Raw genomic sequence first — 16,994 nt, 5'->3', positions numbered from 1 at the left:
GCTGTGAAAAGAAGAGAGATGAAAAGCAAAGGAGAAAAGGAAAGATACAAGCATCTGAATGCAGAGTTCCAAAGAATAGCAAGAAGAGATAAGAAAGCCTTCTTCAGCCATCAATGCAAAGAAATAGAGGAAAACAACAGAATGGGAAAGACTAGAGATCTCTTCAAAGGGAATATTTCATGCAAAGATGGGCTCGATAAAGGACAGAAATGGTCTGGACCTAACAGAAGAAGAAGATATTAAGAAGAGGTGGCAAGAATACATGAAAGAACTGTACAAAAAAGATCTTCACGACCCAGATAATCATGATGGTGTGATCACTCATCTAGAGCCAGACATCTTGGAAAGTGAAGTCAAGTGGGCCTGAGAAAACATCACTATGAACAAAGCTAGTGGAGGTGATGGCATTCCAGTTGAGCTGTTTCAAATCCTGAAAGATGATGCTGTGAAAGTGCTGCACTCAATATGCCAGCAAATTTGGAAAACTCAGCAGTGGCCACAGAACTGGAAAAGGTCAGTTTTCATTCCAATCCCAAAGAAAGGCAATGCCAAAGAATGCTCAAACTACCACACAATTGTACTCATCTCACATGCTAGTAAAGTAATGCTCAAAATTCTCCAAGCCAGGCTTCAGCAATATGTGAACCGTGAACTCCCTGATGTTCAAGCTGGTTTTAGAAAAGGCAGAGGAACCAGAGATCAAATTGCCAACATCCTCTGGATCATGGAAAAAGCAAGAGAATTCCAGAATAACATCTATTTCTTCTTTATTGACTATGCCAAAGCCTTTGACTGTGTGGATCACAATAAACTGTGGAAAATTCTGAAAGAGATGGGAATACCATACCACCTAACCTGCCTCTTGAGAAACCTCTATGCAGGTCAGGAAGCAACACTTAGAACTGGACATGGAACAACAGACTGGTTCCAAATAGGAAAAGGTGTACCTCAAGGCTGTATATTGTCACCCTGCTTATTTAACTTACATGCAGAGTACATCATGAGAAACGCTGGACTGGAAGAAACACAAGTTGGAATTAAGATTGCCAGGAGAAATATCAATAACCTCAGATAGGCAGATGACACCACCCTTATGGCAGCAAGTGAAGAGGAGCTAAAAAGCCTCTTGATGAAAGTGAAAGAGGAGAGTGAAAAAGTTGGCTTAAAGCTCAACATTCAGAAAACGAAGATCATGGCATCTGGTCCCATCACTTCATGGGAAATAGATGGGGAAACAGTAGAAACAGTGTCAGACTTTATTTTGGGGGGCTCCAAAATCACTGCAGATGGTGACTGCAGCCATGAAATTAGAAGACGCTTACTCCTTGGAAGGAAAGATATGACCAACCTAGATAGTATATTCAAAAGCAGAGACATTACTTTGCCAACAAAGGTCCGTCTAGTCAAGGCTATGGTTTTTCCTGTGGTCATGTATGGATGTGAGAGTTGGACTGTGAAGAAGGCTGAGTGCCGAAGAATTGATGCTTTTGAACTGTGGTGTTGGAGAAGACTTTCGAGAGTCCCTTGGACTGCAGGGAGACCCAACCAGTCCATTCTAAAGGAGATCAGCCCTGGGATTTCTTTGGAAGGAATGATGCTAAAGCTGAAACTCCAGTACTTTGGCCACCTCATGCGAAGAGTTAACTCATTGGAAAAGACTCTGATGCTGGGAGGGATTGGGGGCAGGAGGAGAAGGGGACAACTGAGGATGAGATGGCTGGATGGCATCACTGACTTGATGGACATGAGTCTGAGTGAACTCCGGGAGATGGTGATGGACAGGGAGGCCTGGTGTGCTGTGATTCATGGGGTCGCAAAGAGTCGGACACGACTGAGCGACTAAACTGAACTGAATCCAACACTTCTTTAAAAATGTTTGTCCCTAATTTTTTCTTCTTCCAAAGGCTCCAAAATTAACTCGCACCAAACCAGCATATTAAATGATCTACTGCCTCTTGACATCATAAAGGATAGAACTGTTCCCGAAACTCACCCTTAGTCATCCTGGTTTTTCATGTCCTCAAAAAATCATCTCACACACTCCATAGTTGAGGTAGCCCACATGTATTCCTACAGAGGAAGAGGATATTCCCTGAAAAGTGTCTTCTCTAGCAATTAGCATATGGAAAAACTGCCTGGAGAGCAGCTCAGAGATGCGACTTACATGTTAAGCCAGACAGAATCCTCTCTGCCCAGGGACCAAGCATCACAGCTGCCCTTCTACAGAAGTGCTTTCTCACTGAGTGTGCGAGGCTTCCCCTACAGTTTTGTGGAGCAGTGCCATCAAGCACCGGCAGAGAACTGACCACTCAGTCCCTGACCACCCATCTTAGTGGGGCCACTTCCTGCTGATCAGGGTTCATTGCCACCAAGACAGGTGTTGGGAAGCCATGTTTCCAGTCCTTGGAGAACTCTACTTCTCACATCTAGTTGTTAGTAGTGTCCTCAAGGGATGGAGGCCCAGACCTCTTATGTCAGAAAACAATCCAGAATTGTTCTTAGAAATGGATAAAATAGTATAAGGTGTCACAGGTAAAACTCATAGAACAGTGCCTAGTGCAGAGTAAGTGTGCTTTATTTGCTGTAATTGTTAGCGACATCAGTTATGGTAACAGAATCGCTGAAGTTGATATAAGATAGTTACAGAGTGATAGGGAGTCCAGTTACACTTGAGAATTGTACTTTTTAAATTTTGATTCATATTCAGTTTGGTAAAAGGTAAGTATTTAACCAAAAAATCATCTCACGTGAGAGGGAGAAGCTGACAGTGATGTTGGTTCTTCCCTCATCATTTCTGTGACGTTTACCACCTGTCTTCAGAAACCTCTGTGTCTATATTTGGAAGAAAAAAATAGAAGAAAACGTAGGACTGGGGATTGGTAACTTTTTCAACAGTATAAGGAAATAATTTATATGGATATATGAGATAAAGGCTCATCTTGTCAAAATTGGAACTAAATTTTTTGTCATGTAAGAGACCTGTGATCAAGTATTAATTGACTGCCCACTGAGGTGCAGAAAGATGTCTTTCATGCATATTTGTATCTAAGTATAAAACCTTTTATAAAATCTACTTATGAGGTAATAGGTTTCTGCTTTAAAATAGTGGATAAAAAGATGATGTGTACTATGCAGTAAAAGAATTCCTGGAGACTGATGTGATATGTTATACCCAGGAGTCTCCTCAGAGTCAGGAGTGGCAGGGTTATGCCAAAATGTTCAGGTAAAGAAATGTTAGCATTAAAGACTTGGAAAATCCTGTATTGACTTGAACTGAATTTGAGGTTTTGATGGAATTGCCAAATGAAGGTGACTGGTGATAAGGCAGCAGTGCAGATTATTACTATTCCTGAGTCCACTCTGTGCTGGACTCCAGAGTAGGTACATGGATGCCCTGTCTCACCCAGCCTCAGCATAGAGCTGACTAGTCACTCTTAGGAAATTGTCCTCAGAGGGTCTGGATCATTTGGACTTAAACTGAGGCCCCTCTCTTAGGCCAAAGCCCCAGTTCTTATTCTGACACTCTGAGAATAATAGTTATTCATACTTAGACTATTTTATCTCTATTGTATCTTTATATGAAAAAAATGCATCTGGACTTGTTAGTGCCTTATTAAAATAGCAGAATAATACGTAGGCAGCACACGTTTATGGAAGTAAATGAGTTATTTGCGGTTTTAGCTTTACTGGCCTGTTATCCATCACACACAACTTTCCATCTGCATAGCATGTAGTTTGTCCCGCACTTCTCTTCTGGCTTACCTGCTAACGCGTGAGAACAGGTTTGGGACTTTACAAATGTCTGTTAATTTGCCATATGCTTTTAAACTACAGTGGTTCAGAGAGAAACAAATATCAAGGAACAGTGCTTAAGCTGTTCTTCCTAATTCTGATGACTGACTCAGCTTTCTACAGTGATAGACAAATGTCTAACAGAAGAGTGGTGTTTGCACTGCTGTATGCGTAGGCTTCCCAGTCAAGCCAAGTTCTTGGTTCTTTGCTTAGAAAATACCCACCTTAAATCTCCTAAGAAGTCATCAAAGTAGTTAACAAAAGCACTGCCCCCTTATCATGGTGGCAGACAGTGTCCACAGGGAGTTGTTCGGTTGCTTTAAAATTATTAGGCAAAGTGGAGCTTACTGAGTTAAATACAAATTCCAGAAGAACAGCTTGGGATAACAGAAAGAAATAAGAACTTAAAGGATTTCTCCTTGAAACACAAAAATTATCATATAAATAGTTAAGAGCTTTTTAGAGCACAGAATCTTAGGCCATGATGTTCCCCCTGCTCCCAACTCACAGACCTTGCCTCAGGAATTAAGGATTTAGTGGGAAGTTTGAATCAGTTTCATTGTGTGTGTAGATCTGTACGTGTCTGTCTAGTGAACCTCTCTAACTCTTGGTGTTTTCATTATTCATTTTCCCCTAGATACGAAATGTGGAAACAAATCAGTGTCTAGATAACATGGCTAGAAAAGAGAATGAAAAAGTTGGAATTTTTAACTGTCACGGTATGGGAGGTAATCAGGTGAGTACTTTAGTAAAGCTTTAAAGGGATACTTTTTGGCTTTGTTTTAATCTTCCCTTTTTGTCTCATGATATCATTCAGGAAACATTTTCCTACTTCTAAAGAGCAAATAATAAAGACCTTTAGAAGAATGGAGGCTTCAATCTAATGACTGTTTTTAAAATGAAACCTTTGTAAATGGCCCTTTGTGAGAACTATATTTACATTATTGTACATGAGATTTATTTTGCCCTTTTTAGTCAAACAGATGACAACCCTTGACAATAAACTCAGTGTATACAGAGAACTTAAGGTCATTTTTTCTTCTCCTCTGCAAAAATAGTGATAGCTTTTCTGAGTCATTTGTTCTCTATTATACTAATAAAAGTTCAAAAAGCATTTATTTTCAATACTTGTTTTTTTCCCTGCCAGATCCTTGGGTACATAAAACACTAACTTACTTTGCTGTTAAAACTTACATGTGCGTTTTTGTTTATCAGGTTTTCTCTTACACTGCCAACAAAGAAATTAGAACAGATGACCTTTGCTTGGATGTCTCCAAACTTAATGGCCCAGTCACAATGCTCAAATGCCACCACCTAAAAGGCAACCAGCTTTGGGAGTATGACCCGGTGGTAAGTTATATTCCAGTTGAAAATAGGAATAAAAGTGTGTGTCATAGGGTATACTATATAAACTACTTTATTCCTAGAAGAATGAATTCTTATAGAGCCTGCATACTATAAATCAAATTGTTCTTATACTCCCAAAATTGACAGGAAACGCAATCTAACTTAAAACACACATGTTGCAATCTGTCCAGTAATTAGTGTTGACTCCAGTCCTGGGTCCTTGGGTTACTACACACTCTCCCCTCTGTGTGTCCTCAAGCTCTGCCGTCCAGTGTGGTGGAAGTGGAACAGTAAGAAGGCTTTTTAAATTACTGAATTAAACATGGAGGTTTTATTAATGAAATTCTCTGGCTCCTCCTGTTTGTCAGTGACTTTATCTTTGCTCTCCTCTGGAGCTGCGCCCCCTCCCCACTGCCCGGGTGTGGTGCTCACAGAGAGGACGCAGAGCCTCTCCAGCAAACCTCCCTTCCTCTCCTCGTACCTGACTAACCTCCCAGCTGATGCTTGTGCTCTCCCGTTCTGGAGCCGGCACCGGCATCTTCAGGATGGGTTTCTCTGGTTGCTTTTCTCTGCGTCCAGCACTGGCTTTCTTCTCTTCACGTTGGGACAGACTTTTGTTGCTACTTCATTTTCTGCATACCATCCTACTCTTCTCCTGTGTTGTATGACGGCGAGTGAGTGGCTGACACTCAGGCCTCTGGGTCTTCAACCCTGGCTCCTGCCTTTTGGCCTGACAGTGCAGAAACAGCTCCTGGATACAAAGCCAGAGCTTTCACATCTCTTGTGCTTAACTTCTCTATAGCATTTACGACTGCTAAGCAGATACGTTTTCAAAATCCTCTTCCTGTTGCCTATAGATGCACTCCTGTTCAGTTTCTTCAAACAGCTTTCTGTCTTCGGCTTGCTTCACTCTCCTGCTTCACCCCACCCCTTAAATGAGATCCAAACCAAGGTTTGACTTTGGCTCTCTTTTCTGCTTACACTATGTCACCTACAAATCCTGGACTACCGTCATCTTCGACCAGCTATTCCCCGACCATATCCAGTTCTTCCTACTTTACATTTAGAGTCACACTATTCCCTGTGCCTGACAGGTCCCGCCTATTCTGGAGGGCCCAGAGCTGACATCACCCTCAGCCAGAAATCAGCTCTCTTTGTCTTAAGTATAATTGTTTCTGACCCCTGTGATTTTGTGCTTCTCTATAGTTATTAGGTTGGTGAAAAATTAATTGCGGTTTCAGACCACGAATTTTAAATCATTACAACTTGGTTCAAACACATCTTTATTAATCAAAACAGAAAGCATTACAATCAACACATTTTTGCCAATGAGAAATAAGTTTATTGTAGCATAAAAATCTATGCTTCAGGATTCAACAAACTCTTGGAAAGCATTTTCTGCCTCCTACTGGTGATGGAAGTGTTTTCCCTGCAAAAAGTTGTTGAGATGCTTGAAGAAGTGGTAGTCGGTTGGCGAGAGGTCAGATAAATATGGCGGATGAGGCAAAACTTGGTAGCCAAATTCATTCAGCTTTTGAGGCCTTAGCTATGTAACGTGTGGTCGGGCATTGTCATGGAGAATTGGGTGCTTTCTGTTGACCAATACTGGCTGCAGGTGTTGCAGTTTTCAGTGCATCTCATCATGGGCTGAGCATACTTCCCAGATGTAATGGTTTTGCCAGGGTTCAGAAAGCTGTAGTGGATCAGACCAGCAGCAGACCACCAAACAGTGACCATAACCTTTTTTTGGTGCAGGTTTGGCTTTGGGGAGTGCTTTGGAGTTTTTCCTCAATGCAGCCACTGAGCTGGTCATCTCCTATTGTCATATAAAATACACTTTTCAATGTATTCCAGTCTGATCGAAAAATGATTTGTCGTTGTTGCATAGAATGAGAGAAAAAGACACTTCAAAATAACTTTTTGATTTGCGGTCAGTTCATGAAGGCACCCCTTATTGAGCTTTTTCACTTTGCCACTTTGCTTCAAATGCCAAATGAAGCAACTTCTCATGTAGTTGTTAAGTGGATCAGCTTCGATGATCCTCTCAATTGGCATCATCAACTTCTGATGGCCAGCCACTGCACTCATCTTCAGGGCTGTTGTCTGCTTTGCAAAACTTCTTGAACCATCACTACACTGTATATTCATTAGCAATTACTGGGCCAAATGCCTTGTTGATGTTGCAAGTTGTCTGTGCTATCTTACAATCCATTTTGAACTTGATTAAGAAAATCCCCTGAATCTGTTTTTTGTCTAATATCATCACCCTATTCTAGAGTAATATAAAATGCACAGCAAGTAATAAGTCATTAGCAAACAGAACAAGAAATGCGCTTTAAAAAGATTGTATTCTAATAACAAATAGAGTTCAAGAATGCAACTGCAGTTACTTTTGCACCAAGCTTAATATTTGTCTACCAGTCTTTTTCTCCTCTATTAGTTGGAGCCTAGAGGATAGAGACCATGTTTTATAATTCCTGGGTCTCCCTTCACAGTATCAAACTACAGTTTATGTATATACACACACACACACACACACACACACGTATATGTATGTATGCGTGCAGTAGCTCAGTTAGTATGACTGTTGGAAATGGACTGAATATTCTGTTCTGGAGTTTTCCATGGTGCATGCTGCTACCTGTTGGGTGTAACTGCCCCAGGTACTAAAGGATATATGGCATCTCTGACTCCAGACAGTGAATATCAGTGGCACCCCACAGTCATTATGAAACCAAAATATTTTTAAAAGCCTCCCAATTGTATATATTTATTGAAAAATGACAGTATATTTAAATAGGTAACAGAAACCTATTTATACTAGCATGAACAAATAGTGGGTTTTTTCCCTTAAGTCTGGAGGTAAGTGGCTGGTGTGGTTTCAGTGACACAGTGCTGTCAGGGGTAACATGGCAGCAATATTCTCGGCCGTTTTCTTGTGGCCACTAGAAGGTGTCACTCCCAACTCAAGGCAAGAAGAAAAGACGACGGGTACGCTGCTCCTTGAATTCCTCTTTATCAGGAAAGCCAAAGCTTTTCCTGGATCCTCCACAGCAGTCTCTGCTAGGTCTCATGGGCCAGAACTTCTTCTCAGAGTGATCCACCAGCTGTGCGGGAGGCTGGGAAAGCAGGCATTTGCTTTTCCAGTCTTTATGATATGATGTAGCTGGGAGGCAGAGGGTGGGAATGGCTTTTGGCAGACTGTGTATAACCTATACAGTCTACCACAACAGTTTTTCAAAAAGCAAATGTTTGATTAGAAATTAAGGCACTTGAGATGATTTACAATACTTTGAAAGAACCAGTTACGAGTGTAAAGTTTTAAAAGCCCTGGAGCATTTTGCAAGCAGGCTGGGTTTTCTCGGAGGCAGGCTCCACTCTGAGGTCAAGCTTAGCGTTCAGGATGTTTATTAGGGAGCACCCTTTAGATCAACACCTGTGGAAAGGGAGATGGCAGAACTGGGCAGAGGAGGAGTTAGGCTGCAGCGGGGGTCTCACAGCTTGGCTTACTGCACAGGGAGCTCTGGACAGCCCGTCAGAGTTCTGCTGCCTCCAGCTGAAAATAGCAATCTGGAAAAATAACATTTACGTCAGTGGTGTATCATTTAAACCTACGGTTGTGAAGTCTTAGATTTCAAAGGAATCCTAGAAATAAAATTCAGGACCTTGTTTAATACATGTAAATATTGAAGCCCAGAATAGAAATTAATTGCCCAGGGTCACCGAGCAGGTAAACAGTGCTACCAGATCTCAGACAGACCTGGGATTCTTGAACAAGGATTCTTTGCACGATACCATACTATCTTTTATTAAATGTGTATATTCTTACATCTTTTAAGTCTTGTTTATATTACATATTGCAGAGTTTATGATACTTGGCTCTTTTGCTTTGACTGCTTGTACCTGTCCTTTCTGGAATGAAAATGTAGATTTTATCACACTTACATTGAAAGGCAGGGAGCAGCAAATTTTTTATGCAGTGATAACTATAGCTTTATCCTCCTTTCAGAGGTTACAGTCAGTCCACTGCCTTCATAACCCCTTTTCTGTGCAGATGCTGGTCAGTGCTGGCAGAACCTCCACTGCGTACAGTGGCCACAGTCCCCACACGGTCACGAGCCCCAGAACTCTGTCCTGTGGTCAGCAGCCAGACAGCTGTGTCTTGAACAGGGCTTCTTACCAGCAGCCAGGTCTCCTGAAGGGAGTGGCAGCCCCCTGAAATTAGGGGGATTCTGTCTTAATTTTGAGTAAATACCCAGCATGGATCAATAACCTCTTTGTTAACAAGCTTATTTTAATGATTCTAAATAAGTGAAATAATGCGTTTTTTTACTTTAATACTGACAATGGGTCTGATGAAGGTGGCCACCCAGAGAAGGTTTGAAGGGCCTGTGGAATGTTTGAGGGGTTCTTTTTAAAGTGCTCTGTTTTCGTCCTACACACGACCGAAGGCCTTGGCAGCAGTGGTATGTGTGGGGACCTTCGGCTCTCGGGGCTGTCAGACCGTCCGCAGCTGCTCAGGATGCTGTGGAACGTTCCAACAGCGAGTGACTGAGCTGGCCGTGCTCTCTGCACACTGTCTTAATGTTTCCTCACGCCTCGAGAAGTATGTCTCCCCATTTCATCGATAAGGAACCTGGGGCTCGGAGAGGGTTTTGCTTCAGGGCATGTCGTTGGTATGTGAAAAATCTGGGGTTCACTCCAGAAACGTCTTAACTGCAGAGCCCATCCCCTCAACCCATAAACTACACGGCATGTGCATAAAAGTAAAACCAGCCACAGCCATGCTGACTCTTCCATGTCTTATTGATGCATTTATAAGGATTAAGTGTCTAATCCTGAAGTCGGTGTGGATAGTAAACTGTGACATCTGCGAATGTGCATTCCCCTTTGTCAACTTCCGCTTGGGTCACAACGCAGAAGAAATGACTGAAAGCTAAGATAGCTGTGTTGTAGACAGTCACCAGGTTTTGCTTTGTTTGAAGTTCAAATAGGTACAAAAGAGGCCTTGTAAGAAAAACACCAATACAGTATATTAACGCACAAATATATGGAATTTAGAAAGATGGTAGTGATGACAGCCTATATGCAAGACAGCAAGAGAGACGCAGATACATGGAACAGAGTTTTGGACTCTGTGGGAGAAGGCAAGGGTGGGATGATTTGAAAGAATAGCACTGAAACATGTCTATTACCATATGTGAAATAAACAGATGACCAGTCCAGGTTCGATGCATGAAACTGAGGGCACTCAAAGCTGGAGGGCACTCAGGGCTGGTGCGGGGAGGGGGGTTCGGGACGGGGGACACATGTATACCATGGCTGATTCATGTCAATGTATGGCAAAAACCACCACAATATTGTAAAGTAATTAGCTTTCCTACATAGTTGCTTTGGAGTTCTTCACCTGACCAGGGCTTGGTATCATATTCATGAGTATGGTCAGTATGTGTCTCTTAATGCCCATCTGTCCTTTTTTATTTTTTTTTAGTTTTCCTAAAAATCAACATGACAGCATCAGGTCTGGAATGCAAACAAGTAGAGAGGAAGACACGTGGCCACATCTGTCAGCCACTTACTAAGGACTGTTTTATAAACCTTGTGAGTTTAGTCTTCAGAAAGACCTGAGTTTCCAAGAACTTAAAGTTTGGAATCGGAGTTAATTTGAATGGCCTTGTTGTGGGAAAATGAAGCAGTTTTGAAATACCTTTTGGAAAATAGGCTGAGGATCCTAAATTGGGAATCACTAATAAGATCTTTTTTTTGTTTGTTTTAGGAAATCAAAGCACAAAAAGGGATTTTCCCACAGTATTGCAGAGCTTACGGCAGAATTGGGACTTAGAATTAAGGTCATCTGATAGCAGCTCTAGCATAATCCTCTGTAGTCCCCATGCCTCCCCCCAGCGTTGCTGTCTTTACATAGATACATTCCTCCAATGTCTTAAATACTCTGTATTTTATATTGCAAAACAAAATACTTTTCTACAGAGGAACTTCATAATCACAAAAATATGACTGTGGAGGTGCTTTGGTTTCTGTTTTCCACGTTCACATTAAGACTTGTTTCCTGTCTCTTTCAGAAATTGACCCTGCAGCATGTGAACAGTAACCAGTGCCTGGATAAAGCCACAGACGAGGACAGCCAGGTGCCCAGCATCAGAGACTGCAATGGAAGCCGATCCCAGCAGTGGCTTCTTCGAAACGTCACCCTTCCAGAAATATTCTGAGACCAAATTTACACAAAAAAAGGAAAACGTAAGGACTGACTGGGCTACCTCAGCATACATTTCTGCCACATTCTTAAGTAGCAAAAAAAGGAAAAGTGCTTTCCTTCTGCAGGATGTAAGGTTTATCAGCCATTAAAACTTTATAGACTGCCCTCGCTTCCACTAGCTGTGAACCAGCCTTCCTGTCCCAGGACGTGCAACTACGTAGTAGCGAGACTGTGCACACTGATGTTTACAAGGTTGAAAGAGTCGCTCATCAAGAATCATCGTAAAGAATACTCAGACGGAAACAATCTACGAACTGCGCTTTCCAGAGAGCTGCACCTTTTATGGTTTGCTTGCACATCAGTGACTTCCGCTGAATGTGCTGGAATAATGAAGAGATGTCTAAGATTTTTTTTCTGATTAGAACTGGTAGCCAGTATATTAAATACTGATATAAAAATAAATGAAAAAGAACTGGAACCAGATTCAGAATCATGAAAACATTTTTACAACAATTTAAAAAACAAACTATATTAAACAGGGTTTAAAGGAAATTAAAACAGAACTATGAAAAGTACAATTTGTTATAGTATAGTATCAAATTTCTATATAGATTTTATACCTCAGTGGGGAAAAATAACTGATTCCAATGACATTCTGTTTTCATCTGTGATAGTCATGGATGTTTTTTTTTCCTTGGGGTGCTGAAATTGAGCTGAAAAAAGTGGCTCTTTGAACGTAGTTTTAATTGCTTTCTACAGTTTTTTTTTTTTTTTTTTTGGTTTGTGGGCTGTTGGAATTGTAATTTTTAATTGCCTTCAAAAAATGGAGATTTAAAGTGGTGTCTGGTCTCAGTGAACAAGTTAGATATCTCAGTTGTTCTTGGGTCAACTGGCTTACAGACTTTGCTCACACACACACACAAATTTCTTATTAGAGTTTCAACTTCCTAACTTGATTCAGCTGATTATGCTTACTTAACACCCAAGATTCATACTACTGTACTACAGATTTGTTTTCACAGCAATAAATCTTCTGTTTTTGTTTATGATTCCACTCAACAAAAGGCCTGCAGAAGTGATTTATAATTGGGTATTTGGAGATGATACGTTTGATGGTTTTTGGAAAAGTTTTTTCACTCCATTTTTGGATGTGCTTCATTGTCAAGTGCGTATTTAGATTAGGTTCTTGAATTGTAATGTTGATCTGCTGCTTTTTTTTTTTTTTTAATAAAATCTGACTGAAAATGTTTAATTGGCATTTTTTAATGAGTTAACCAAAGAAGTGCAGCTATTATTCCATATTATTAGGCCTGTATTTCTTCCCTAAATTCCACTTAGGGTACATCGGTTTTCTTGTTCCAATCTTAAATACAAGATAACCTGAGGATCAATTAAAAGTTCAGTATCAATTAAATTAGCGTTTTAATCTCATGGAAAGAAAATCTAATTGTAACATTTTTCCTGATATGTGAGGCAATCCATTGGCAAAAATTACATGTATTTTCCTGTTTGTGAGATTATATTTAATGATATTCTTTTCTTTATCAGAGACTCTCACTGCAGGTAGTGCTATTTCTTGTGCCTAAGACTGTTTCTGAAAGTTGCATCACTAATGATACTTGCCAACAGAAAGTTACTCACACTATATTCAAGTTAATACCAAGCACATGTGGCTGCTGTAGAGTGAAGCTGTAGTACAGAATGCGGAAATTCTGTCCCCAGGAACTCTGAGACAAAGCAAGTGCTGGATGGGGTTTTTTCCCTACTCCCTGAGCTGTGTTTCTCTCTTTGGTAGGCCTTACGCTTGAATAAATCGGATGTCTAATCAGTAAATTATTTTCATGCTCAGAATTTCAGGATTTTGTACCTAGTGTAGGTTGGTCTTATTTCTTACTGTAAGAAAACTTACCAACAATGTGATTTAAGGTTTTGTTGTTTTTTTTTAAGAGGGGGATGTGAGTGATTTCATTCATGGGTACTTTTAGAACCTGATAGATAATCCCATTGCCTTTATTTTTCTAATTAAAGAATTCCTAAATACTTTGAAAATATAAAATATTCCTGAATAGTTGTGCCTTATATTGGTTTTATTTGAAGTTAAAAATGGATCCCTGTTGTTTATAGCTATTTGTAGATTAGGCAGTGTGGTCCTCACTGTTGTAAATTAAATTGGGAAGAAAGGAATGAATGAAAAAGACGATGAAAAGATTTGATTATTGACCAGTGAATAATTCATAAATGTGACAGTTAAGGATAATTCAAATCTCACAAATCTGTTCCCCCCTACTCTAGTCCCAACCCATTTTAATATGTCTTTCTGGTCTAATTGGGATCTTGAAAAACAGTACTTTGTTCACCATTCTGCAAATAAGAGGCAGCATGTAGGCCATGTCCTCATTTCCCTGTTGTACATTCAGTTGAAAAACAAAGGTTCCTCTGTAAAGATCTGGTGCTGTCTCCATTTTTCAAGAACTATACCAAGAAAAAATTTAACTCCAGAATTATATGTTCTTCAAAGGAGAAGGAAATCAGAAAGAAGGTAATATTTCTGAGGTGATAACTGTGAAAAAAGGTATACAAAAGGCAAATCCCTTTTTACTCTGGAAAATCAGATGTCTTATGACACTGCCCATACTGTCTGATTTCTTGAAGTGTGTTTGATAAACCTACCAGAACTAACAGTTTTGGAGGACATGAGGCAACTCAGTTGTACTGTCTATACACTAGCCACAAACAATTGAGAATTAAACTTTAAATATGCAGTTTATCATCAAAGAAGTCAAATACCTTAAAAGCAATTAACAGATGTACAAGCCTTCTACCCAGAAAACCACAAAACACTGCTGAGAGAAACTAGAATAGTTTCTACAGAAAACTGTAATCTATATGTTCACAGACTGAAAAACTACACACTGTTAAGATCTCGGTTGGCCACAAATTGATCTATAGAATCAATGAAGTTAAAATATGAGGCTTTCTTGTAGAAACTGGCAAATATATATATATATATGGAAATGGAATAGACCCAAAAGAGCCAAGAAAATCATGAAGAAGGAAGAAAAAAATGTTGGAAGACTTTGTACTACTTGATTGTATGACTTGCTTTAGAGCTACAGAAATGAAGAGAGTGTGATACTAAAGTTAGGACAAATAGATCAGTGGATAGAACAGAGTCCAGAAATAGATCTGCACACATCATTACTGACTTTTCAACAAACAATTCAGTAAGGGGGAAGTGTTTTCATTTGGAGCTGGAATAATGATACCCATGAGATAATGAGAAAACACCAAACACTGATGCTTTCACACAACCTATACTTACTCAGAGTCGATCACAGATTTAAATGAATGAGAAGGGTAAAGCAAGTCTCCTGGAAGAAAACAGAATATCTCCATGACTCTTAAAATAGGCAGATATCTCAGGACACAAGAGATGTTAACCATAAAAGATAAAAACATAAATTTCACCAAAATTATGGGACTTCCCTGGTGGTCCAGTGGTTAAGGCTGTGCTTCCACTGATAGGTTTCATCCCTGACTGGGGAAGTAAGATCCTACATGCCACACAGTGTGACCAAAAAAATAAACAACCAAAATTAAGCCCTTCTCATCAAGAAGATGCTATTAAAGTGAAAAGGCAAGCTATGGCCAAGGAGAAAATATTTGTAATACATACAAATGACAAAGGATTTGTACACAGGAAAACAACTTTTAAAAGCCATTGCAGAAGCAACACGATATAAAAATTAGTGACTTGAATACACACTTCACAGAAGCTGTCCTGATGTACAGCTAGCACAGGAAAAAAAGCCCAACGTCAGAGAACAGGACGAAACCAGAAGGAAACAGCACTGCATAGCTGCTGAATAGTGGGAATGTGGAGCAACCGTGCAGGCGTCTTGATATTGTCACCTTGGAATACAGCTTGCCATCTCCTCATAAAGGTAAATTTATGCTTACTCACCGGCTCCACTTCCACAGATACAACCAAAAGAAACAAAGGCTTGTGCCCACAGTACAATTTGTGCAAGAATATTCTCATAGTTTCAAACTGGGAACTACCCAAATATCTATCCACAGATTAGTGAATAATCAAAATAAAGGTATATTTAAGGGCTTCTCTGGTGGCTCAGACAGTAAAGAAGCAGCAGCCCGCAATGCAGGAGACCCAGGTTTGATCCCTGGGTTGGAGAGATCCCCTGGAAAGGAAAATGGCAACCCATGCCAATATTTTTGCCTGGAGAATTCCATGGACAGAGGAGCCTGGGGGCTGCAGTCCATGGGGTCGCAGAGTTGGATACAACAACTAATGTACACTGAGATATCAGTCTGCAATTTTAAAAAGTGAATTTCTGATAGAATAGGGATAAGTCTAAAAAATGTTGAGCCAAGAAAGCTTGATACACTACATTATATCAAGTTCAAGGACAGGCAAAACAAAACTAGGGTGGTAACCTCTAGATGAGCATAGGGTGGAAATGAGCATGAGAACTTTCTGGAATGATGGAAGTGTTCTATAAATGGGTTTACATAATGGTAATATGCATAAATATTCCAAATTTGTTGAGCTATATCTGTATATGCATTTATTACATGTAAATTAGAAAATATGGAAAATCCCTAAAGTCAGGGGTGAAAAGGATACATAGACTTGAGCCACAAATATACTACTGCACATAAAGGCCTTTCCTCTTCAAGGATGAACTATATTAGGTTGGTGTAAAAGTAATTGCAGTTTTTGCATTGTTGCAATTTGTCATTTGATACCAGAATACATTCTTAAATAAATGTGGTTGTTATACTGAAACTCCAATACTTTGGCCACCTCATGCAACGAGTTGACTCATTGGCAAAGACCCTGATGCTGGGAGGGATTGGGGGCAGGAGGAGAAGGGGATGACAGGATGAGATGGCTGGATGGCATCACTAACTCGATGGAGATGAGTTTGAGTAAGCTCCAGGAGTTGGTGACCACACGTCACACAACTAAGGCCTCAAAAGCTGAATGAATTCGGCTACCAAGTTTTGCCTCATCCGCCATATTCATCTGACCTCTCGCCAACCGACTACCACTTCTTCAAGCATCTCAACTTTTTGCAGGGAAAACACTTCCACAACCAGAAGGATGCAGAAAACGCTTTCCAAGAGTTTGTTGAATGCCGAAGCACAGATTTGTTTGTTGAAGCACCGAAGCGCAGCACAGTGATGCCATCAATCATGCTACAAGAATGAACAAACAAACTTCTCATTGGCAAAAATGTATTGATTGTAATGGTTCCTATTTTGATTAATAAAGGGGTGTCTGAGCCTAGTTACAATGATTCAAAATTTACAGCCCCGAAACTGCAATTTTGTTTGCACCAACCTAATAGTTACCACAGTTTGGGGAGAGGGAGCTTAGGTCTTGTGCCTAAACAAAATCGGAGAATTAAAGATCTGCATAAAGCTGGGACAGTCAGAGGAGTTACATCTACAAGCAAAAGGGTGGGTAAGGAAATCTGCTGCCTTGTGAAGAAAGGGGAATTGACTGATTCTGTCCCTTCAAGTGTAAATGGTGAGAGGACGATGCCACGTCTGTAATAAGGAGGCCTGCTTTTACATAGATCAGTAGTTTATGGCACTTGCTGGAAATCATTAGGAT

The 16,994-nt window shown here is 40.3% G+C and overlaps 1 protein-coding gene across 2 annotated transcripts in view; it reads left to right on the top strand.

Moving 5' to 3' along the window:
- The window catches only part of GALNT1 (polypeptide N-acetylgalactosaminyltransferase 1), a 69,007-nt gene extending 55,601 nt beyond the window's left edge, over nucleotides 1-13,406 (top strand). For both annotated transcript variants that reach the window (XM_068993553.1, XM_068993552.1), the window contains exons 9-11: nucleotides 4,430-4,528; nucleotides 5,008-5,142; nucleotides 11,220-13,406. In XM_068993553.1, the coding sequence (XP_068849654.1) occupies nucleotides 4,430-4,528; nucleotides 5,008-5,142; nucleotides 11,220-11,366 (381 nt within the window). In that variant the 3' untranslated portion in view covers nucleotides 11,367-13,406. The remainder of the gene's footprint in view (nucleotides 1-4,429; nucleotides 4,529-5,007; nucleotides 5,143-11,219) is intronic.
- Nucleotides 13,407-16,994: the final 3,588 nt, after the last annotated feature.

Source organism: Capricornis sumatraensis, chromosome 21, assembly GCF_032405125.1.
Source record: "Capricornis sumatraensis isolate serow.1 chromosome 21, serow.2, whole genome shotgun sequence".
Classification (NCBI taxonomy): domain Eukaryota; kingdom Metazoa; phylum Chordata; class Mammalia; order Artiodactyla; family Bovidae; genus Capricornis; species Capricornis sumatraensis.
The sequence above is the reverse complement of the archived record's forward strand: the minus strand, read 5'-3'. Positions and strand labels throughout refer to the sequence as shown.